The sequence below is a fragment of the Phocoena phocoena genome, chromosome 19 (genome assembly GCF_963924675.1).
Source record: "Phocoena phocoena chromosome 19, mPhoPho1.1, whole genome shotgun sequence".
In the NCBI taxonomy this organism is placed as follows: Eukaryota; Metazoa; Chordata; class Mammalia; order Artiodactyla; family Phocoenidae; genus Phocoena; species Phocoena phocoena.
The window spans coordinates 30,129,807-30,154,297 of record NC_089237.1 but is presented as its reverse complement, the minus strand read 5'-3'; the positions used below and the strand labels follow the sequence as shown (position 1 = coordinate 30,154,297).

Genomic DNA, 24,491 nt, shown 5'->3' with positions numbered 1-24,491 from the left:
ACAGGAACAGTATCTGGTAAACAACAAAATATATTTTTGCTTGTAAGATATATAAACACCTATTGTTCTACACCTTACTCCAGAACCTACAATATGATTGTTGTCAGAACACGTCTCCCAAGATTTCTTAGATATGTCATTGGGTGGAAGATGGCATGTATCTTCAAGAACAAACTTCCACTCGAGGCACCTTGTTCACTTTCCCTTGGTTGGCATAAATGTTCTAAGTTCTCTTGGCTGTGACTGTTCCCTCCCACCTTGACCTTTGCCATATCCTCACCCTGTATAGGAACTCTGTTCTGCTTCCCATCAGAACAGAGGAGCCCCTTCTGTGTTTCTTCCAGAACCAGGGCTCCAACAAAGGCCTACTTATTTGAGGTGTTCGCCTTGGAGAGACGGCGTCTCGAGAAGGTAAATGGCTATACAGGTTTGCAGCCCAAAGGGTTCCAGGAGGACTAGAAAGCAAGCCTAACGCAGAGGTTCCTGTGGTCGCTAGTGAACACAGAAGGGCCTCAATGTTCACGGAGGACTCAGCGCAGAGGCGGTGCCGGCGGGGAGGGGCGCCGGCACGGGTGAGGGCGGTGCAGGTGCCGCGGCCAATTCCGGGCAAGCACCGCGGGAAGCGGCTCCCGGGGGCATTCCCGACACAGCAAAGGAGAGGATGCGGAAATGCCCTCGGAAGTGGCGGTTGCCCCCTGACAGCAGTGCGCCCGGCGCGGGGCGAGACTCACCGTGCGACTCGGGCTGGGACCCCGCGGGTGGCGGCGGCGGCTCCTGATGTGGCAGCGGGGAGGTGGCGGCCGAGGCCGAGGCCGAGGCGGAGGCTGAGGTGGAGGCCGAGGCGGAGGCCGAGGCCGAGGCCGAGGCCGACGTGATGAGGAGCCTCTGGAAGCGGTTAGGCGGCCGGCAGGGCACCTCCAGGCCGGCCGCCAGTTTGGCCTTGTTGGCGCTGGTGAGCCTCTTGAGGTGCACGAGCAGGTGCGGCTGGTCGCGGCGGAAGTGTGGACTGTGAAAGTGGTGGAGGGGCCCGTCGCCCGCCGGCCCGCCGGCCCCAGGCCCCGGCTCGGGCCCCGCCGCGCCCGGCCCGCCCAGCACCACCTTGCGGAAGCCGTAGAGGTTGAGCTGGCGGATGAAGCTGGTGAAGTTGGTGGTTTTGAAGAGCTCGGGCTCGGCTCTGGCGCCCCGGACGCCACCGCTGCAGCCGCCGGCCCCCGCCACGGGCGGGCTGAGCAGCTCGGCCTCGAAGAGCGGCTGGTCGATGAGCAGCCCCTCGCCGCGGCCGTCCCAGCGGATCGAGCGGTACCGGGGGCTGTTCACCAGCCGCCACAGTTTGGCGGGGAAGTTGTTGGGGTTGATGGGGGTGGAGAGCAGCGCCTCCTCCATCGCCCCGCCCGGGACCTGGGCCTCGCCCCGCCGAGCCTGGCTCTCACACCCCGTTCTCGATCCCCCCCAACCCGGGCCTTCGCTTCTCCCTGCCCCCTCCTGCCAGCGCCAGGCCGCCGCCGCCAACCCGGGGACCGTTGGTGCGCGAGCCCCCGCGGCGCCCGCTGGCACAGCCAATGGGGCCTCGAGTTCCCGCTGCGCGGCCGGACGCACCGCGATCGATCCACCCCGTGCGCCCCAGCGGCCTGGCCACGTGCAGTGGCGGGAAGTCACGCTTTCTCGGCGTCCTAAACCCGCCGGAAGGGCTGGGAACCGCCGCCCGCCAGGTAGTGTTACGTCCTGCAAAGAGATCGGCCCGGTTAACCCCCGTGGAATGCTGAGGCCCATATTTCCCTGAGGCCGGCGGAGCTGTGGGACTTTAGAATTAAGTAAGTGAGCAGTGGGGCAGTACAAAATTGGACGTTTCTCGACAGAAAAGGGCACAACTCTATAACCTTAGTCCTAACAGTTGAATTGCTTGTCTCTCCAACTAAAAATGGTGATGGTGGTATAGTATCCTGAGTACACAAATTCACCTTTTAGAGAGTAGCATTTTACATGTTATGAAATATACTCTTTTCAGCCAATATTTTTCCCAAGACCGTTTACCCAAAGTGGAAAGAAAACAGAAGAAGCCTGTGAGGAGGGAAGCAGGAAGCAGGGCGACAGGTACAATCCCGTGTGCCTGATCAACCAGCTGGTGAAATTTTAGATATTAAAGAGAAATAAACCTCACATGAGACTGTAGGATCCATAAGCATAACTCCCCTATCTGATCAATAACTAAGCTTGTGCTGATACAAAGAGAGGGCCATTTAAAAAATGGAAATGGTTGGGAGGAAGGGGTATAATGTTTCAGTCCTTTCTCATGGTCAAAGAAAAAATGAGTATTAAGTTTTCTTAGAAACTGAAAATGAAGAAAAAGACCCAACAAAGCAGCACTAATATAGAGATTTTATTTAAATTGTATCGAGTTTTTACAGCACATTGCATGTTTGTCACAACGCAACTGCACAGTTCGGATTTTTGGCCACATCATGTCACTTACACCCACAAGAGCTCTGAAAGGAGTATTTGATGAATACATCTGAGCTGAGAGCCCAGAGTCTCTCTCCAAGGCCATGCAGTATGTTCACTGATGGGACAGCCTCTCAAAACAGCCACACAAAGTACAGATACAGTCTCCTCAAACGTTGCCAATCGAAGTGCAGTGAAAGTCAAGTTAATTAAAAAGCCACTCACAACTGGCAGTAAATTTTAATGACTGAGAAAATGCTTAGAAGAATTTTATGTATCAAGACAAGGAATAGTTTGTTATTTTTTCAATGATCTCAGGAATTTCCCAGACACAAAATCTCCATTATTCAACTCCATTTAAACGAAAAAAGTTCCGCTAGACTGACCTAGATACGCCAAAACTTTTTAGGTTACATCCATGGCAAGTATAAAAGCACAGATGCTTCTCAGTAGGGCTGAAGAAAAGGTCAGGACAAATAACAGTTCTTGTTCTAAATGCAGATCCTAGTTATTTTCGAATGAAAATTTTTTTTCTAGGAAGAAGCATGAACAAGTAACAGTTAGACGGCTACCATAATTTTAAAACAGGCTAAGCCTAAGGGTAATTTACCTTCCATACACCAACGAATTAAGTAAAATATATAAGGAAATCCTAGTGGTTTCATTATAGGTCAAGGAGACTGTATCTGTCCCAACCACAGTACATGGCTATATCACTGTATCTTTTGGTTAAGTGCCACTGGTACATATTAAGATGGAAAAACAAAAACAAACAAACAAAAAAAACCCTTTGGTCCAAATGGACGCATTTTCTCTCCCAATTTTGGTATCGAGGCTTTATTCTCTTCTGTTTGGGTTCCATTGTTAAGTGCACAGAAATAGACAGCAGCATTTGTACTGAAACCCTCACATACCAAACAGCGTATTCTAGGAGGTAAAAACCAAACACTAGATTCTACCCTTAAGGTGTCAAGTGTTCAGGATAAGAAGCAGTGTGACCCAGAGGAGGCAGCAGCCAAGGGAAAGAGGACATGTGGGAAGAGGGCAATGGAACAACAACCAAAATAAACAGTGTTTTATTTTCATGCCAGGAGAGGATCAAGGTGTAGCTCCTGTGTTAGCACCAGGACAACTAGGAAAAGTCAGGCGCAAAGGGTAGGGCACAATCAGCAAATATTTCACAAGGATAATTTCTGCGTTTCCCTTCTCATTCTTCACAGTGCACACCTCGAGAGCTGCCACTGAGTAACAAAGACTCCTGCCTTCACAGCTCAAAGTAACTGATTTCTGCCAGGACTGAACATCAGCAGAGTTTTCCTCTGCTCCCAAAAAGGTCTCACTCCCTAAAACTGTCCCCCTAAACTGAATATTCACTGATGCTGGCTGATGAGCCAAGTGAAAAATACAGCAAAACCTCCACTTGCTGAACCAGTCTTTAAACCAAACTCCACAGAAAGACAGAGCTAATGCAACTAGAGGGAGTGCCTCTAAGGACTGAGCCTTCATGCACAGACACAGAGCACAGAGGTACAGGGTATAGTTCATTTCAAATAGGATAGGAATTCCTATCTTATACACTATAATCTGCCTTTTTCAAGGTGGAGGAGAGATGGATCTGGTTATCATTTGGAGTTTGGTTATACATATGCCTTTCTATTGCTGTTTGGGGCACACATCACCAGGCAGTATCTATGAAATCATCATCTTGTGACCCCAGGAGAAAGAAACTGGAGCCACCAACTCAACGTTAAGCTTCCAGACTCTGGGTCTGGATCAGGACCATTACCCCAAGGTAAGGGTCTCACCAGTAGAGGACCTCCTGCCAAATTGGAATTCCTCTGCTCCAGTCTCATGGTACCAAGGAGGATTTCTCAAGACTGTATCTTTGAGCTCTGTGATTTCATGAGCCACACCAAGGAACCTTCAAAACTACACCTGAAGCAGATCCTCCCTTCAAACCTGCTAAAACTGGACAGGTCTTCTCCTCTGGCATTCAACTGGAAGCTGTAGCAATGGGTTTCTTCAGATGTTGGCTCATGAGTTCCCTGGCCCGAGATACTTGGATATGTTCGTAACATGAGTTACAGACGAGAACTGGATCATAGAGTTGTTGATCAGGAATGGGCAACTTCAGGTGGCAGCAGCCAGCACAAAATACATTCCCACAATTTCTGCCAAAGCACAAAGAGGGGAGAGTTCATCAGAAATGCCGATATACTGGGAACGAATGATACTCTAAAAGGCCTTACATGAGTAAAGAAAAAGTTGGGAGAAAACAAAAATAGTTCCTATTAAGATATCTCCATTTTCAGGTTAATTCAGTTTAGTTCACAACTATGTCCCTCAGTAGGCTTTACGAGCCATACTGAATCATAGGCAACATCTTACCTGCAATGGTGTCTGCGTTTGGCCAACCAGAATTCACAGTCACAATTATAGCAATGTGATGCCATATGGTCTGGAACCCAGCGAGTCACCTAACAGAAGGCAAAAGGAAAAATCCCAGGTCCTTGTCAACAGAGTGGAAAAGCAACACTGCAACAAGGAAAGCATCCCAGAAGAAAATGACAAGGCCTAGGCAGCTACTACTGCCCTACAGAGAGACTCACCTGGGGAAGAACAGGTCAGTCATCTCTGAGAAGTATGAGAACTCACTGGCTTGCAAAAGGACCTGCCATATATTTGCCTGGACATACCTCAGTCTCTTTCTTATCAACAGGTTCCCAGCTTGCTTCTGAAAGGCAGTCTTCACTGTGATCAGAACCAAAATCTTCTGTATCACTGCCATCTGACTCCTTCAAACACGTCTAAAGGAAAAGCAAAGGCATCACCACCATCATCTTCACTACCACTAACATTCATTGTTTACTGTGCATCAGGCACTGTTTCTAAGTGCATCACATGCATGAACTTATTTAACTCCTCACAACAAGCTTATGATGTATGCTATTATTTTCCTCATTTTACAAATAAGGAAACGAAGCCATAGAGAGAGTTAAGAGCTAATAGGTAGTAAACGTGGGATTTGGACCTAGTGTCTGGCTTCAGACCCATGCTCTTTTTTTTTTTTTTTTTTTTTTGCGGTACACGGGCCTCTCACTGTTGTGGCCTCTCCCGTTGCGGAGCACAGTCTCCGGATGCGCAGGCTCAGCAGCCATGGCCCACGGGCCCAGCCGCTCCGCGGCATGTGGGATCTTCCCGGACCGGGGCACGAACCCGTGCCCTGCTCAACCACTGCGCCACCCGGGAAGCCCCCAGACCCATGCTCTTAACCAATATGCTCCATCACAGTATGGAAAGAGTATTTCTCCTGTTACATTCTAAATCAGGAGTTCGCAAACTACAGCCCACAGGCCAATTTGGCCCACTGCCTGTTTTTGTAAGTCAAGTTGGAAGACAGCCACGCTCAATTCATTTACACATGGTCATTATGGCTGCTTCTGTGTAAGACAGAAGAGCCTAGCAGCTGCAAAAGAGACTATATGTCCCACAAAGCCTGAAGTATTTACTGTCTGGCTCTTTACCAAACAAATTTGCTGACTCCTGTTCTAAACCATCACCCTGAATAGTAAGAAGTTGTTAGCCCTAACCATCCCACCAGCAGAGGAGTGGGCAGCAGGCAAGGGGGAATGTCCTAGAGCTGGCTTCTAGAAGCTCCCCGAGGACTGCTGTGCCAGAACCCAGTGAAGCCTAGATAGTCCTCATCATCTCACCTGGCTTATTCCAAAACATCCTAACCAGCCTCCCCACCTGGGTTTCATCTGCTTGACGCGCTGTTGCTAGGGTAGTAGCACTCTCTTTAGTACTCAATTGTTTTTTTTTTGGCCGTGCCAGTCGCCAGTCGAAGTCCCTCTAGGGTAGTACTCTTAAATGCAAATCTGATCATGTGACTCACTAGCCAAAACTTTTATTGCCTTGAGGGTAGAATCCACACAACACAGGCACTCAGGCTGACCTTTCTAATCCCTTTCCACTTCCCAAGGTCACCTCCCACCACAGTACCAACTCCCTCCCCGTCACAGTCCCAGCACAAGTGTGCGCGCATGCACACACGCGTGTGCGAACACACACACACCCCTTTATTCAAGCCATACCGCTGGAGTACCTATTGCCTCCATGCTTCTGCAAATGGTATTTCTTTTTCACTCTCTACATGGCTAAAAGCGACATTCTTCAGCACTCGGCTCAAGCGTTAGCTTCTCAGGAGAGACTTCCCCGAAATTTGACTCCACCCAGGCCCCCAACACCTGATGCTTCCCTCAACACTTAAGAACAGCATTCTAACTGTCTACTTGTCTCTCCCAATAGACTGTGAGCTCCTTGCGAGCAGGGACTATGTCTTTCATCCTACAGCCCAACCCCCTAACTCTGGCACACAGCAAGTACCCAATGAATGGATATGGAATGCGTGAAAGGCTGGACGGATGGACAGAATGAGTGGCTGCGTGGCAGTAGGCGAGTACTTACAAAATCATCCTCGTAGTCCATGGGGGGCTCTGCTGGAGGGGCGCAGCAGTGGCGGATATCCAGCCTCATCTGAAGCTCACGCACCTGTCGACGTAGCTGTTCCACCTCTTGCTTGTACCCCGCTTCAATCTGCCGTAATCTATGCTGGATCACATCCGTGGGAAAGGGGAGTCCATCGTCATCCAGGTAGAGAGGAGGCACTGGAGAAGGGCAGCTTAGGGGAACAGGCTTCGTGCTGGAGACCTGCTTTGGGTGACCAGACAACCACATCTGGTTGTTTTTTCCACCTGGACCAGTACAGTGTCCATTGGAATGAGTAGAACAGACCGGTGACCTCACCCCTTCTCTCTGAGCCCACTGTCCCCCGAAGCAAGACCCTGTTGCCCGCATCTGCTTACTGCTCGACCTCTTGCTACAACAGCCATAGGAGAGCAGCCGCCGAGGGCTGGTCTCCCCACTCGGGAAGGAAGTCACCATCCCTTGGAAGCTGTCCCAGTTGGACCCTAAGAAAGAGAACTCACTGATCTGGCTCTGAGAAATTGGCTTTCGGGCCAATTCCAATGGCACCTTTCCAAAGCGAGGGTTTTCCAATAACTGCCCATTCCTATTATTCCCTCTTTTGCCCACATCTTCTTCCCCCTGAATCAGATCTGGCACAGAACCAGGCTGTTCCTGGTGGGAGACACTTGCCACAGACCCTGGAGGGTCTTGGTTGAGAAAGTCGGTGCTTGGGTCTGGAGGAATTTGGCAGGTAGCACTCAGTGGGTTGCAAAGGGTGCCCAGACCGTGAGTTGCAGCACCTCTGGAGGGCACACCTAGCACAGAGTCTAGCTGGGCCTGCTCGGGGGCACCTGTGAGGGAGTCCTGGGAAGACTCAGGAAAATCACAAATTCCATCACGCTTGTTGGAAACAACTTTAGAGAGTGCTCGGACAGCTGCTTTTTCAGGACAATGTTCAGGTGGCTCCTCTGTGCCATCTAAAGTCCTACCCAGCTCATCCTGGGCAGGAGGGTCTGGAGCTGGTGCCTTAGTCTCTTCTAGGACTTTGAACTCGGGATCAGAGGTGCTGCTCTTCGTTTCCTGGGGCACTGCAGCATTAAGCAGCCTGTAACTTGGAGAAGAGCTTCTGTGACTCTTGAAAGGTTTATTGCTCAAGTAGTCTTTCTGGCTGCTGGGCAGAGACGGAGGAAGAGCCATTTCTCCTACAGTCTGCTGAAGACCTCCTAGCCCAGATTCCACGAAGGTTGCCTCTGATCCCTCAGGATTGCCATGCCAGGGCTCTAGGCCTGCTCTGGCCTCCTGACAGCGGTTATTCAGGTTGGGGTCACTGGATGTGCGCGTCAGGGGGCTGCTTGTGTCACAGGCAGAAAGAAGATCATCCATAGATCTCGTTTTAGGTAATCTGGAATGACAACACACCACCTCCAGGTCAGGAACTGAGCTACCTCCCATACACAGGAATTGGGTCATCAAAGCAATCAAAGCCAGAGTTCACAAGAAATAACAACATTTAAGATTACAGATGACCAATGTTCACTGCAAAAAGTCTGCTCTGCAAAGAGTGGAGGACATGAACTCCGGAACCCAGGCTCTGTCCTCAGCTTTCATCAGTCTCACCCCACACAGTCTCCCTGGCAATCTCAACCACTCCCGTGGCTTCAACTGCCTTCTAAGCTGATGCCTTCCCAATCTACCCTTCAGGCCAGGACTACATCTCGGCCTCACACCTAATGTCCAACCACCTCTATCACACATGGCAAGACAGAAAGAAGGTGGGTTCTGGAGCTTGACGATGCTGGCTCTGACACTGATTAGCTATGTGACTACAAGTAAGCTATTTAACCTCTCAGATACTTGGTTTCTCTCCTCCATAAAATGACAATAAATTACCTTGCAGAGATGCTACGAGGATTCAAAATATAGGCAACCAACCACAAACTAATTAAGACTACCCTCACAGGACTTCCCCAGTGGCCCAGTGGTTAAGACTCCGCGCTTCCGTTGCAGGGGGCCCAAGTTCGATCTCTGGTTGGGGAACTAAGATCCCACCCACATGCCGCAGGGTGCGGCCAAAATAAATAAATAAATACATAAAGGCTACACTCACGACTCCTCATTTTTACAGCTTTCCTTATTATAAATTATCCCTCCATCACAGGAGTAACCAGCAGAGCTTTTTACAACCACTCCAGTGGCAGCGTGCTCCTATGAGTCCCAAGTCAGCACGGAAACTTCCCCTAGTGTACGGCACGCAAAGTTCTGTACACCAAACTCTGCACACCAAAGGGGTAACAGACATTTTCAAGAATGACCGCCCTAATTTTTAAAGTTCTAAAGTCCTTGGAGCAACAAAACTTGAGGGAAATTTGCCAGGAAACAGTGGAGACTTCGCTGGACTCCTATTTTCAGATGCCTCAGTCAGCCCAGCCCACACTGAAAAATCCCTCAAAGGTACAGTTACAACAGAGCTAGCTGATTTTTTTTAAGTGTTTGGTTTTTGAAACTTACTAATACTTCTTTAAAAGTATTCTTGTGTTTGATTTTACTTTAGTGATCAATGTGTGTTTGTGTGGTAACAAATTCCAGGAAGGCAATGACAACAGTTACAATTACAGTCTCTGGAGTCCCACAGCCAGAGCTTGAATCTCACAGCTTGGCAACTTGTTAATTTTTTTATTGTTTTTTTTTACTTTTTATTTTGGAAACTTTCAAACATACAAAGGAAGTAGAAGAGTGTAAAGAAATCCAATGTACTCTTTATCCAGATTCACCAATAGCAACAGCCTGCAGTCCCCCACAGCTGACTCCTATGTGGACCGAAGGTCTAATTAATAATGCTGGTAGAGACAATAATGCCTGAGGAGTTTGGAGCCATGAGAGAGCTCATCCAGCTAATGTGGTCAGGGAAGGCTACACAGACAGGGGAGGATCTGAGCTGGGGAGAGAAGAATGGGTTGTTGCACTTTAATGGAAGAAGAGGAAAGAGAGCAGGACATTTCTGATCTAGGGAAAGGTAGAACCGAAGGTGAGTCAGGTCAGCTGTTAGAGAAACCATTTCCTTTAAAACCCTTGTACAACTACTCCTCTAAATCCAATCCTATCTCGAACTGCCTGCAGCATACCTCCTGTGTGCTGTCAAAATATTTCAGTCCCAACCTGCCGGTATCTCCTCCTTCTCCCTGAACTGACACATCTTCTCAACTTTTCAGTGTCTATAGGTGGTACTAATATCCTCCTCCTAGTTTCTAAGCTCAGAGACTTGGGACCTTTTTTTTTTTTTTTGCGGTACGCGGGCCTCTCACTGTTGTGGCCTCTCCCGTTGCGGAGCACAGGCTCGGGACGCGCAGGCTCAGCAGCCATGGCTCACGGGCCCAGCCGCTCCGCGGCACGTGGGATCTTCCCAGACCGGGGCACGAACCCGTGTCCCCTGCATCGGCAGGCGGACTCTCAACCACTGCGCCACCGGGGAAGCCCTGGGACCTGTCTTTGACTGGCCTCTTTACTCTTCACTTCCACCCTTCAATGTTCAGGCAACTCCACAGAGTGCTAATGACTTCTCAACAACGTCTGAATTTAATCCTTTCTCTTTTCCAAGGACTCTTCCTTTCATATCTGAATTACAACAGTGCTGGCTGGTCTCTGTGCCTCCAACTACATTGCTCACTGATTAATTCTTGAAAAATCCCATTGTTACCAGGTCACAATGACTTACTATTGACAACTGAATCAAAATAAACTCCTCAGGGGCTTCTCTGGTGGCGCCGTGGTTAAGAATCCGCCTGCTAATTCACGGGACACAGCTTCAAGCCCTGGTCCAGGAAGATCCCACATGCCACGGAGAAACTAAGCCCGTATGCCACAACTACTAAGCCTGCGCTCTAGAGCCCACGAGCCACAACTACTGAGCCCGTACGCCACAACTACTGAAACCCACGTGCCTAGAGCCCGTGCTCCTCAACAAGAGAAGCCACCGCAATGAGAAGCCCGCGCACCACAACAAAGAATAGCCCCCGCTCACCACAACTAGAGAAAGCCCATGCACAGTGACAAAGACCCAATGAAGCCGAAAATAAATAAATCAATAAAATAAATTTATAAAAAAAACAAAATTAACTCCTCAGTATAAAAGCCCTCAATGAACTATCCTGTTTATTTCTTTCTATTCCTCAAAATACCTCTTCCCAAACCCTGCCACCTCCAGAGAGGTGGTTCTTCTTTTTAAAAAAACTAGAAACTCTCTCATGCTTCTAATTCTTTTGGACCCCTCTCCACTAACCTTGTTACCAAGCTCATAACTCCCATTATTCCATTCATTTGTTTGTTCATTTAAGCATTTACTAAATCACCTGTTATGTGCCAGGCCCTGAGCCAGGCACTAGGGACACTAAAAAGCCATGGTTCCTGCCTGGTCTTCCACGAAAACGTCTCTGAGTAAACAGTCACCCTATGACCCCTTTCTTACTTCTCATTTCTCTAGTAGCTTTGAACAAGACACACTCTTATTCGCTTAGATGCTAACTTAGATTGTTCTCTAATTGTCCTATGCCTGATCTTACAGCTTTTTAAAGGTATCTTATAGGATCAATATCTTCTATGTCTTTGGTACAGCCCATAAAAGCTAGTACAGTACTAGGCAACTTGTAGGTATTTAAGAGACATTTATTGGTTTGAAAAGTTAGATATTGATTTAAGGCCATGGTTGTTAAATGGGTCACAGAACTTATTAAGAATCTGATTAAAAGTTATGGCCCCTCTCCCTAGAAAAGCAAACTTATGAACCTATACCCAAATTCTGCATAGTTTGTGGAAAGAGAAAAATCACAGAATTCCTGAAGCCTATCCATAGGCCCCTGACAATGGACACAGCTCCAAAGACCCTAAAACTAGTAACTTGGGGATTGGGGGTTTTTGTTTTCCTTTATAATATTCAACCAATTATGTAAGTTATATTTTAATTTTAAAAGCCTTCCACCAGTAAACAAAGATCAAAGTTAGAAATGCACATATGCTTTGAACCCAGCATTTTCATTTCTAAGAATTTATCTAGCAGAAACACTAGCACAAAAGCAAAGGTATACATACACGGTAACACTACTGAACTGTATACTTAAAAATGGTTTAGGGGACTTCCCTGGTGGCGCAGTGGTTAAGAATTCACCTGCCAATGCAGGGGACACGGGTTCGATCCCTGGTCCAGGAAGATCCCACATGCTGCAGAGCAACTGAGCCCATGTGACACAACTACTGAGCCCACGCGCCACAACTACTGAAGCCTGCACACCTAGAGCCCCATGCTCCACAACAAAAGAAGCCACCGCAATGAGAAGCCCTCACACCGCAACGAAGAGTAGCCCCCGCTCGCCGCAACTAGAGGAAGCCCGCATGCAGCAATGAAGACCCAACACAGCCAAAAATCAAGACAATTTTTTTTAAAAAATGGTTTTGATGGTAAATATTGTATGTATTTTACAAAAAAAAATTTTTAAGATATACATATAAGGATGTCAACTAAAACACCCCTTATAACGATTAAAAAATGGGATAAACCTGAATGACCAATTGAAAACTGGTTTTATAAATTCTGATGCACTCTAAGTTTGGACTACTATGCAGCCGCTAAAAACAACACAGCAGCTTTCTGTGCGCTGTCATGGGCGGCATCCTGACACACAGCGGGGAAAACAATTTGCAGAACGGTACGCAAAATATGATTGGTTTTGGATTTAAAAAATGTTTCTACACGAGATTGTGAGAGTGGCTGTATCAGTGTAGAGATCAACATCTGGAAGTGCACGCACCAAAGCGCCAGCTGTGGACACCTGTGGGAACAGGGAACAGGGAGGCAGGACTGCCATTCTCTACTGTTATATTGCTGGGCTCTTTTTAATAACAAAGAACAGATATTACTCTTATAACTTAACCAATCTCCATGCTACTTCCCCCCAAATATTCAGCCAGAATATAACTTTAATTTTTACGTCTCCCTTTAAATTCTGAGGGAGTAATGTGAAGGCTGTTCTCCTTCTGGGAACCCATTTCTCTGGAAGCTAATGCTGGACATAGCAAAGGTTATTACTAAGATAGCAAGGTTCCCACGCCAGTGAACATCAATCAAGACCATTCCCACAAGTCTTCCTGAAATAGTCCTTTCTGTTCTGTTCTCCTCTCCCCTGGGTCTGTCACAAAGGGTAATAGCAGCTTGGAAAAAAGGTAACCACTCTTATCTTAAGGAAGGACCTTGGGAACATACAGAGTACCCTCCAAGCTAACTACGAGTCTTGGGCCAAGTTTGGCCTTCAACTGGCTCAAGAGGTTGCTTTAAAATATCTCATAAAAGGAAAAGAACAGCATTTAGGCAAGACACAAAGCAGTTGCTGCCTCCCTAGGGGAGAGAGGAGAGAGCAAAAAGGGCTCTTCTTACCTGTCCAGAGAGCGGCCAGAGAACTCCTGGCTCTGAGCCACCGGGGAAAGGTAGAGGTCCATGCTCTCCTCCCCGAGTGTGCATGGAGATGACGCTGGCAAGTAAACAGCTGTCCAGAGGTGCAGTGCCCGGACGTGACACACGGGGTGCAGGACCTAGGGAAGCAGCCCCGTACGTGGGTTCTGTGAGATGTTTCGGGGCCCCTTTCCCTCCTAAGCCTCTGGGCCCGAGTCCTTCCCGCTGACTCGGCCTTTTCTCCCTGTAGGTCCCCAAGACGCACCTACGGGATAAGGGTGCGGACTTACCATTTCTGAGCCTGATGTGTAGAGGAAGTTGTGGAAGTTCTTGTTGCCAGCTCGCAAAAGGGCCCACACAGAGCAGGTCCGCTTGTAGATGTTGCGCTTCTCTCGCTCACAGGGGTTGTTGGCCAGGAACGTGCCGTAGAGACAGGAGTACGTGTGCTGCACCAGCTTTACCTAGACGGCCAAGACAGCTTGCACCGGACCTGGGCTGCCGGCCCCCACCCTGGCCTCAGGCTCACGGACTTACCAGGCTCACGGACTTACCAGGAATGCTTCATTAAACTCAAACAGGCAGGGAAACTGCTTGAGCAACTGGTGAACAGAATCGAGCCACTGGAGGAACACAGGGCACTGCTCGTTCTGGTCCTCTGCGTTCTCCTGGTGGCCGCAGCGGTCTCCAAACTTGTGCCCAAAATCCAGCCAGTCAGATTCTACTAACACTTGGAAACCCTGCAACAAAGAGGAGGTTCAAGTGTAGGGCCTCTCTGGGAGGGCTACTGTGCTCCTTCCAGGGATGCCCGAAGCAGGGGGCTGGCAGCTTCAGAGAAGAACACGCCCAAACCTAGAAGAGGACTTAAAGCCACCAGTGTCCTCTATGGAAAGATCCCCCAAATGGATCCAGAGGGCCTAGTACCTTCCCCAAACGCCCCCTTTCCCTCTGCTCTTTCCCACCCAACCCCTCCAAATACCTCCAACGTCCTGTAATACGGGTCCAGTAGTATCTTGGCCAGGGCTACAATCTGTGGCGTCCGATCCCAGCCATCCGAGCAGTGCACCAGCACAGGCCGGCCCTCCCGGTCTACTGTATTGGCCACGAGCACAGCTGCCTTCAGCATCACCGACAGGTGCTGCAGCCATTTGGTGCTCTCCAGAGCCGACAACCAGCTACAAGAGAGCAGAGGTCACATCTGTCACTAAGGGCGCCGAGGCTACAACAGTCTCTCCGCCATCCACGGCCAGCCACACCTTAACAAAGTCCCCAGTGAGAGCTGAAGCTAAGAGGCCCAGCCCATGGCCTTTCTGCCAAGAGGTGTCTAGCAAGAAGGTAGGGAAAATGGGACCTGGGGTGGACAAGACACTCTTTGGATCAACAGAGGAACTTGGGAGCATCACACGCACATCAGAAGCCACTCTCTCTCCTCAGTTCTCTGCGTCCTTGAGGACAACTCATCAAAACAAAAGGAACCCAGTGTCCTGTGGCTGTTCCAAAGCGTTGGCTGAGAAATGGAAGAAGTGTTCTTGGAACTAGCCCATTGCACCTAGGCCCTCGGGTTTCCTGCGTCTCACACTCCCCAACTCCCCACCAGACCTTCCAAGCACGAGAAGTACTGGGTAAGGGATGAAACTGGAGGGTGGATGGAATCAGAACAGGGAACACCTACTTGCTGGGATCGGGCATCTGGCTACACACAGCGCGGAGGTACTGGAAGCTGTTCCGGATGGCATGGATGTTGGCCATTCCCATGAACACGACCTCACAGTTGGGGTAGTACTCTGCACACATAAGAGGAGAGTGGAGCATAAGAGCGTGTTCTGGAAACAGGCAACCAGGACGAGAGCAGTCCAGTGGGCAAAGCTTCCCTGCAGGGCAGAGCACTCCAGGACGGGGACTCAATACACTCTGGAAATCTCAATACCCTTTTACCTCCGGATGCTCAAGGGCCATATGCTAATAGTGATGACGATAACATCAATGACAATGCTGCTCGAGGACTACTAGTAATGACGATATATAGTAAATCCTCAACAAACAGTAGCTGCTCTGTGCCAGTAACTTTATATATTTAACCTCTCTATCGTCCGACAACTTTGCAAGGCATGTTTCAGCCCCACTTTACAGATGAGAAAGTCAAACTCAGACAGATGAAGCAATTTAAGCATAGTCCCAGCCACTGAGTGGCAGAGTCCTGCTCCCAGGCCAGGTTTGTTTGGCTCTTTCCACCACACAAGCTGTCCCCAAAGCCACCAGAGCACAGGCTGGCTGCAGTCGCTGAGGTAACAGCAATACCTTCACATTCACAACCTCCGCCCTTGGCCCGGTTGGCCACCGCCGCCGTGTAGGATCGGGCGTCCAGAATCAGCAGCTTCTGGGGGGCAGCTGTGCTCTCCACTCCAGAGCATGCAGTCAGGGAGGAATCTAAACACACACACAGCAGGGAGAGGACCCTGGGTCGGCCATCTGCCCAGGCGCACCCCGCCCTGGGGCACTCCCTTTGATGAGACCCCTCACACCCCATCACCTTCTCGTCCCCACCAAAAGACAGGGACCCAGACACCTTGTGTGTTGTCGTCTTCTTCCCACCCTCTCACTTGGAGCCCAGGAGGCCAAGGTGGGAGCCTAGTCCCCAGGGGGCCGACACCACCCACACCTTACCGAAGTCAGCGTCACATGCCTCGCCGGCATCACTATTCCCGGTGCTGACAGAGCCCCCAGTGGTCCTTGTCCCTGGGTCCAGGGCGCAGGCTTTAGCAATGGATGTGACTAAGTACTCATCATCGGCATTGCGCCAGCCCCACCAGCTGATCTCGGGCTGGCTGCAGCGGGCGATGGCAGCCCCGTTGCGTAGGTGTCTGACAAAACAGAAGAAACCATCAGGCCCTTGGCATTCACAGCCCCCAGAGGCCTACTGCTGAGACCCCAGCGGGCCAGACCAAGATCTCCAGAGCCAACAGGGGCCACCAGATCATCCAGGCTATGGTAATAGCAACCAAAAGCCCTTAACATCTCGAGACGGCTTTACAGTTTACAAAGCACTGTCACACATATTTCTCAAATGGGCTGTGTATTCCCAAGGTGACCTTGACTCATCAAATCTGCACAGCACCTGCTCCAGGTACAGACACCCAGCAGGAGAACAAGCCTGGGCCCAGAGCATGAACAACTCCAAACCTCATGGCTACTACCTGCCTCACAAATGTTTTTTTGTAAAGAACCAGGCAATAAATTTTCATCTTTGGGAGTCACAGCCAGTCTCTGTCGCACATTCTTCTCTCTGTGTTTTCTTTTTTTAAATAACCTTTTAAAAATGTAAAAACCGGGACTTCCCTGGTGGCGCAGTGGTTAAGAATCCGCCTGTCAATGCAGGGGACACAGGTTCGAGCCCTGGTCTGGGAAGATCCCACATGCCACAGAGCAACTAAGCCCGTGCGCCACAACTACTGAGCCTGCGCTCTAGAGCCCACGAGCCACAACTACTGAAGCCCGCGCACCTAGAGCCCATGCTCTGCAACAAGAGAAGCCACGACAATGAGAAGCCCGTGCACCGCAACGAAGAGCAGCCCCCGCTCGCCACAACTAGAGAAAGCCTGTGCGCAGCAACGAAGACCCAATGCAGCCAAAAATAAATAATTTTTTTAAAAAATGTAAAAACCATTCACAGCTCACAGGCTATACACAGAACAGGATACAGGCCGGATTTGGTTCACAGGCCATGGTTTGCCAACCCCTGTTCTAAAGCAATGTTTCACACACACACACACACACACACACACACACACACACACACACACGCAGGTCCTAAAAAGAAAGAAAGAAAAGAGAGAGAGAGAGAGAGAGAGAAAGAAAGGAAGGAAGGGAGGGAGGGAGGGAGGAAGGAAGAAAGGAAGAAAGAAAAATGTGTAAACTCCCCAAAAGCCTCGTCCTCAGGAGAAAGAAAACTGAAGCAGTTTTTCTTTTAAAATTATTTCATAGCCACTTCCCGGAAGAGTGTCAATTCCCAGTCAACCACACTGCCACAGACCTCCACTTCTGACTCTCCTCACTGCACGAAAAGCATCCCCCCACTTCCCCGGCCCCCACCGCCTCACCTATACACAACCACAGGGACCCGCTTCCAGGAGCGGAAGGAAGCCACATTCTGCAGCTCTTTATCTGTGATCCACACGGGAACCAGCAGCTTCTGGGGGTAACTGGGGCACAATCTGAGAAGAGACCAGATGGGGTCATGGAGCTTGATTAAAGACCTGTGATCACAAGATCCCCAGGGATGGCCCTGTGGGCAGAGGGACCAGGAGCCCTCCTCCCCTCACAGAGCCAGGAGCTGTGCCCACCGTGCTTTATCCACACGGGGAGGAAGTCTGGGTCTGCACAGGTGTTCTGGTTCCCCACCCAAGACCCTCTCACTTGTAGTTGCTGTTGATATGCGAGACTCTCCAGACGTTCTGCAGGTCAAAGCCCATCCTCGCAAGCTCGGCCTCCTGCCGACATCGTATGTGCTCTCCTGCAACACAGCCCCCGAGCCTGTCAGCATCCAAGAGCACGGGGTCCAGGGTCCAGGAGGGGTGAGAAGCAAGAGACAAAAAGAAGTCTCCTAAAGAGAGCAGCCTGGCCTCACCTGGCTGACACAGGTGGGTGTGCTGGTCCTCCTCAGTCAGCCCCAGGCACCAGGCATGGTAGGCAAAGGCAAACAGGTCCTCAGGCTTCGCAGGTCTCGCCGTGGCCCGACTTAGCCGCGAGAGCCACTCTTGGCACTGCTTGAAAGTGGAGAAGTGGCACCTGCCAGGCAAGAAGCCACGAAGTGAGGCAAGAGGTGAGTGAACTCTGGGGCCGTAAGGGTCAAAGACCCAGCCACAAAAAGGCTGTGGGGAGGGGAGACTGCAAAGCAGGAGGTAAGGCATGGGGACCCTGGGGAGGACCAGGGAGACTGGGCAACACCCAAGGGACATTGTCTTGCTGTGACAATTCTCTTCCCAAGAACTCTTGTCCTTGAGACGTAAGGATCCCCTCTAATGGGGCCCGACCATTTCTTATATCAAATCTGAATGCTATCAAATCTGGCCCTGAATGTCTGCTACCCCTTGTGTCTTCTCCCATGACTCTCCAGCACAAACCTTCTGTTTCAGGGAGGAAGTCCTACCCATGTCATTCCTGTCTCCTTGGTTTTTCACTTCTGCTTAATAATGTCTCCCCTCAGCCTAGCCATGTCCTACTGATACTCTGAAGAAAGTTGCAGTCCCACCTCTTCCTTGAGGCCTTCCGAGCCTAACCCACTCCACAGACCCCTTCTTCCGTTATTGTTAGTGTGCTGGGAGTATTAAACAGTAAGTTTTCCCAGAGCATATTGCCACAGGTTAAGTCTTCCTTTAGCAACTAGACTTTAATCTCCTTGAAGGGGAGGGCAATGCGGATTCCTGTTCTTAATGCCTACAGACCCGAGTACATGGCAGGCTCTAAACTGGGCATCTTTTTTTTTTAAATTAAATTGTATTGGCATATAGTTGATTTACAACATTGTGTTAGTTTCAGGTGTACAGAAAAGTGAATCAGTTATACATATACATATATCCACTTCTTTTTTAGATTCTATTCCCATATAGGTCATTACAGAATATTGAGTAGAGTTCCCTGCTATACAGTAGGTTCTTATTAGTCTGGGCATCCTTTTAATAATCCTTGGAGTGATTCCTCTTTCTCTCATATCCAGTCTGTCAGCAAATCCTATCATCTCTACCTTCAAATATCTGACCACTTCTCACCATTTTGATTGCTACCAACCTGGACCAGCCACCATGATTTCTCACCTGGGTAACTGTAATAGCTTCTTAATTAGTCTCCAGTTTCTGCCCTAGCTTTTGTCCCCAACCTTCTTCCATCTTTTCTCAATACAGCAGCCAGAGTGATTCTATAACAGACCATGTCACTCCTTTGCTCAAAACCCTCCAGTGGTTTTCTCACTTCCCTCAAAGTAAAAGCCAGTCATTATGACAGCCTGATACCCCTCTTACCTCTCAGATCTTGTATCCCACTATCCTGACCCACTTGCCCTCCACTCCAGCCACACTAGCCTCCTTGCCATTCTTCCATTGTGCCAGGCTCATACCCACCTCAGGGCCTTTGCATGCACTGTCCCCTGTCTGCCACACTCTTCCCCCAAATACCCACATGGTCACTTTCTTCAAGTCTTGACTCAAATGTCACCTTTTCAGTGCAGGCTTCTCTGATCACTTTGTTTAAACCTACAACCTTCACCCCCATAGCACTCCGTATCCCCTTTCCCTGCTTTATTTTTTAACTTTACATTACCATGATTTAACATATTTTACTTACTATTTACCACTCCTATCTCCCCACTGGAATATAAGCTCCATGAGGGCAGAAAATTGTGTGTTTGTTCCCTGCTGTATCCCCAGTGCTTAGAACAGTCTGGCATAGAGTAGAGTGCTCGATAAATACATGTTAAATGAATAAATAAATGAACCAACAACAACGTGAGTGCTCTGCACCAGACATCACCCTATGTGCTCTCAGATGCATCTTCTCATTTAATCCTTATGAAAACTCCGTGAGCATTATCCCCATTTCTTTAGGTCAAGACACTGTGGATCAGAAAATTGACCCCCCAACCCAGACAAGGTTTTCACTGTTCCTTCCAAATGGGGAAAGGGAGGCAGTATTTTTCCTTTCTTGCTCCAGAGAAACCCTGCAGCAGAGAGGTCCGGACAAGACTAGGGCCAGAGGACCTGAGCGAGGCTCCGTCGTTCTCACCTCACCACTTTGGAGTCCTTGCAGGCGATGTGCAACTGGAACATATCACGGCTCTCCACGCTGTCAATCATTCGGAGGGGGACCTGGAGGGGAAATGCAGACTGGCGCTCATATCCCCCCACTCCACATCACTCCTCATCCCCGCCCCCACCCAGATGCTGATGTATCAATAGAAGGAAGGAAATCAACATTTACTGTGGGCCTCCTAGGTGCCTGGTAACGGTGCTGGGTCCTCTACATATGTGACCCCAATTAATAATCACAAGAAACCACAAGGCAGGTGTTTTCACACCATATTATTAAGGAGGAAATTGCACTTCAGCTGGGTGATTGATCAAGGTCACACAGTTGGTAAGTGGCACTCTTCCAACAAAGCCACTGTGCCCCTAGAAGGGCCAGCAACAGAGTGAGGGAAAGACAGAGAGGGGAAGGGAAAATTAAGTGAGAGAGACAGAAAGATAGACCTGCCATTAGAGGAAGGACAATAAGAAAAAGAAGGGAACCCCAACTCTTTGGAAACATGATCAAGTAGAGCATTGGAGCAATCCCACCTTGAATTTCACAGGGATTCTGGCTTGGGTGTGGGAGAACAAGACAGAAACTCACGTTGATAACAGAATCCTTGAACTTGATATGCAGCCGGTAGTTGGAGATGGCAATGAGGGCATCGGCTGCGCGGCCCAGGAACTCCACTCCCTCACCCTGCAGCACTGTGAAGGGCACCTGCCGAGGGGCAGAGGGGCCCTCAGTCCAGAAGTCAGTCACCTCTCCATCCCCTCTCCAACCCCTGATCTGTAGGATCTCCTCTGGAAAAGCTGGGCCAAGGCAGGACAAAAGTTCTCTCTATGGTAAGAGCACCAGACAACAGCTATACAGGAAAGCTGCCTTTCCTTCCCTGGGGCCAAAGTCTCCATAATGCACATACAGACAGGCTCCCCTCCCTCCAGAGACCAAGGAGCAGGAAGCCAGAGCTCCCACACTAGATCCCCTTGGAGATATTTGGGTTGCGGGAGGGAAGGGAGGGTGTTTTTTAACCAGGCAGGGAGCTCTACCCACCCTGGGCCCCCAACTCTTCCTTACCTGCAGATTCTCCTCCTCTTTCACTAGTTCCTTGGGGGGGAACAGATCCTTGGCTTGGATGTACTCCAGGCTGGGGGGCCCCTCCTCACCCTGTGGGGAAGGCCTCAGCCCTAAGTCACCAGGCTCCGCCTGGCCCATTAGGTCTCATTCTGCTCCCCTCCCCTCAATAAACCCACATACACCCCATACACACTTATAAACGTTCTGGTCACCAGAGAATGGAAGAGAGACCTGGTTTGGTGGGAGGGGTGAAGTGGAGGGGGAACTCAATCCTCTTAAGCCTAAGAGAAGAGTAAGGTCCACAGAGTAACTGGGAATCTGCGCTCCTCAAAGAGGGAATCTCCTGTAGAGCCAAATTTCCCAAATGAAGGAGAGAAAATGAAGGAAGAGAAAGGCGAATGTAAGGGTAAGACAGAAGTGGGAATGGGAAGTGCTGCCCTGAGAAACAGGAACCAGGTGTGCGGTTGGTCACAGAGACGGGAGGGGACGCAGGTCCCTGAGGCCACTCCACTGAGGCTTCAATCTGGTGGGTGAAGGAGACAAAGAGGAGTGGGTCATGGGATTCAGTCCCAAGCCTCTAGAGGGCCTTCACGGATGCTTTCAAAAAGAGGATGTGCTTTGGAGCTGAGCTTCTCTTCCAGTTAGGCCCGCGCTGCTAACAAGATCCTGCCACCTGCCAAGCAACCTGCCCTGACTGCTGATCTGAGGGGAACTCCTGAGGAATACCCACAGCAAGCAGAAGTAACTCCTTTCCCAGCCACCAGGGAGGGAGGGGAGAAGAGGGGATCCACGTGCCTGGGAAGAACCAGGGGACCCAGGACAGCCAGGGGAGAGAGAGAGAGGAGGTCTGGCAGATATTGGGGGCGGGGGGGGGGGCGGGAAGGGGATAGATAGGGATATCTGAGAGGACAGATGGGGGAAGCTGGGAAGGAGCATTAAACCAGAGGGGGAGGGGGGGTGGCCTGGGAATGATGCAGAGGTACGGAGGCCTGCAGAGGCAGAAAGGCAGGGAAGATGGAGAAGAGAGGCTGGCTGGGGGACAGTCAAGGAGAAAAGACAGGCTGTCAGGTGAGGAATGGAGTGGTGGAAGGGGGAGGGGACTGGAGCCAGGGAGACAGCTCAGACATCCTGTGCTCCCCGACCAGCCCCCTAACATCCCAGACGGCCTACTAGCCACATCCCACATCCCCAAGCAAGGATGCAGCGGGTGGGCCCAAGATGGAGAGGCGGAGGTAAAGGGATGTACCCCTGCAGGGCGGGGCCTGAAGATCTGCAGTCAAGGGCAGCGGCTTCAGGGCTAAAATGATGGGTCACAGAATTCCAATCCTCGGCCTTCGACAATCCCCGGCACCCGAAGATTAAAGCAAGTCCAAGAAAGAAAAGGGACTATGTCCCTTCCCCTGCCAGGGCCCTTGGTAAGGGGGATGGGCTGAAATTCGGGATCTCAAGGGCCGGCCCTGGGAAAGGCGGCGGGTGCAGCCAGCGTCGGGGTCCCCGGCCCGCCGCAGGCGGGGCCGGCACTTACGAAGCAGCTGAGCATGGAGCAGGAGACGCGGGCGGTCAGGCTCATGGTCGCGGGCGGTCTGGGCCAGCGCACATGTCCCCGGAGCCGCTGCGCTGCCCGCCAGTCTCGGGCGTCCGCCGCATCCCGGCTGCGGGGCCGGCCAGGTGCAGCCGCTGCGGCCAGGAGGCGAGCGCGGGCGGCGATGCTCGGCGCGCGCCTCTCCCCTCCTCTCCACAATGGAGCGAGCCCAGCTCCGCCCAGGCGAGGGGAGCTCCCCGACCTTGCCGCGCCGGGAAGGCGGGGGCGGGGCGGGTCCCCGGGCCCCGCCCACAGCCCCCTACTCCTCCCTCCCCACCACCCCTCCGCGGCGTGGGAGAGCGTCCTCGGCGGGCTCCTAGGGGCTCCCAGGAGTCTGGGCTGCGGGACTGACCCGCCCCCCCCCCCACGGCGTGGGAGGGGGCGGCAGGACCGCCTACATCTTCTCATTTCCCATCTTCCCATGTGAGCCACCCCACACCACTGTTTCAGACGTCTGTCCCCACGCCCTCCCCTCCTCTTTGAGTCCCCCCAGTGCCTGCTCGGATTCCCAGGATGAGGCTCACCTCCCTCCACCAGAGGCCCTTTCTAGTTTCTAGGCTTCCTCCTTTCCCTCCAAAACCACCACTCACCATTCCCCAGTCCATCAGTGTCCTCCAGTCCCCTGACCTCACTAATCCCACTCCCTTTTTGCCCCTTAGAATGGACACTGGTCTAGTGCCAGTTTGGTCATTACACACTCCTGAGAGGGAAATTCTCTGGGTTTTTTATTCCAAGGTCCCTGCCCAGCCCTACTTCTTCAGCTCCTCCTCTCCCCTTGTTTCACATCCTGTGTCTTCTGGGTAAGAAAGTCCTTCTTGGAGAAAGAATTTCTTAGGCTGGGAAAGAGAAGTGCGGGAACTATGGATCGCAGAAGCTATGCAAAAACAAAACTCATGGAGGAGGGAGGGAGTTGGGTAGAGGGCCAGAGAATAAGGGGCAGTGATAAGAGGCTCAAAATGTCACCAAGAGTCACAGAAGGAACCGTTTGGAACCCCACTCTCCCTGTCCCTGGTAACTTTCAGAAACCAGGGCTTTTGTTTCGGTTTTGGTCTTGGGGGAAGGGAGGAATAGGAGAAAAACCTGACATTTTATTAAGCGCCTACTATGAGCCGGACATGTTTCAAACATTATCTCACTAAAACCATTCAACTCCCAAAGAAATTAGACTTCAGGCTTACAGAGAAAGTATGCAATTCACCTAAAGTACTTAAGTGGTGGTGCTAGAATTCAAAATTAGACCAGGCTGACTTTTCAGTGTATCACAGAAGAGAAAAAGGAAAGGGGCTATCAGTTGGTGGGGGTCAGGACCAGCAGGCTTTCTGAGAAGAGACCAGAACAATACTGCACACCCCACACACCCATGTGTCTGTGGAGGAAAAGAGCGAGTCCTCTCACCAACTGAATGCCTTGACCTGTCCCTAAGCACAGGGGACACGTGAAAGAAATAAAGAGATACAGCCAGAGCAAGGACCTGGTCTGGACCCAGGCTTGTAGCTCCCCACTCCCTTCTCATCTCACTGCTTCCTCCCAGCTCTCAGGGGTTAAGGGGTTCCCTGAACTTGGGGTGAAAGAAGGGCAGTTACAGTTAGTGGAAATTTTACGGGATCATTATAACACACACACACACACACACACACACACACACACACACACACACACATACACATACACACACACACTGCCCCCAGTGATATTCTGGGCAACTTGAGGGTGCTC

At 50.6% G+C, this 24,491-nt stretch overlaps 2 protein-coding genes across 2 annotated transcripts in view; both read right to left on the bottom strand.

Moving 5' to 3' along the window:
* HSF5 (heat shock transcription factor 5) overlaps positions 1 to 1,383 on the bottom strand; it is a 48,377-nt gene extending 46,994 nt beyond the window's left edge. The window contains exon 1 of the mRNA XM_065897634.1: positions 732 to 1,383. Coding sequence (XP_065753706.1) covers positions 732 to 1,383 — 652 coding nt within the window. The remainder of the gene's footprint in view (positions 1 to 731) is intronic.
* A 3,049-nt stretch (positions 1,384 to 4,432) lies between these two features.
* On the bottom strand, positions 4,433 to 22,763 carry MTMR4 (myotubularin related protein 4). The gene is made up of 18 exons (XM_065896858.1): positions 22,719 to 22,763; positions 21,194 to 21,283; positions 20,720 to 20,836; positions 20,114 to 20,196; positions 17,964 to 18,124; positions 17,753 to 17,849; positions 17,437 to 17,550; positions 16,004 to 16,200; positions 15,638 to 15,766; positions 15,012 to 15,123; positions 14,319 to 14,514; positions 13,894 to 14,079; positions 13,633 to 13,803; positions 13,328 to 13,482; positions 6,907 to 8,308; positions 5,136 to 5,246; positions 4,828 to 4,916; positions 4,433 to 4,610 (listed from the first exon to the last, which is right to left on the bottom strand). The coding sequence occupies exons 1-18, from the start codon at positions 22,761 to 22,763 to the stop codon at positions 4,433 to 4,435; spliced, it is 3,633 nt and encodes a 1,210-aa protein (XP_065752930.1).
* Positions 22,764 to 24,491: the final 1,728 nt, after the last annotated feature.

Excerpts from the sequence above, each read along its gene's own strand:
- MTMR4 (XM_065896858.1), bottom strand. The coding sequence starts at position 22,763 with ATGAGCCTGACCGCCCGCGTCTCCTGCTCCATGCTCAGCTGCTTC. Across the intron at positions 21,284-22,718 it reads GCTCCATGCTCAGCTGCTTC|GGTGAGGAGGGGCCCCCCAG; the intron begins GTAAGTGCCGGC and ends CCTTCCCCACAG. Across the intron at positions 20,197-20,719 it reads TCAAGGATTCTGTTATCAAC|GTCCCCCTCCGAATGATTGA; the intron begins GTGAGTTTCTGT and ends TTTCCCCTCCAG.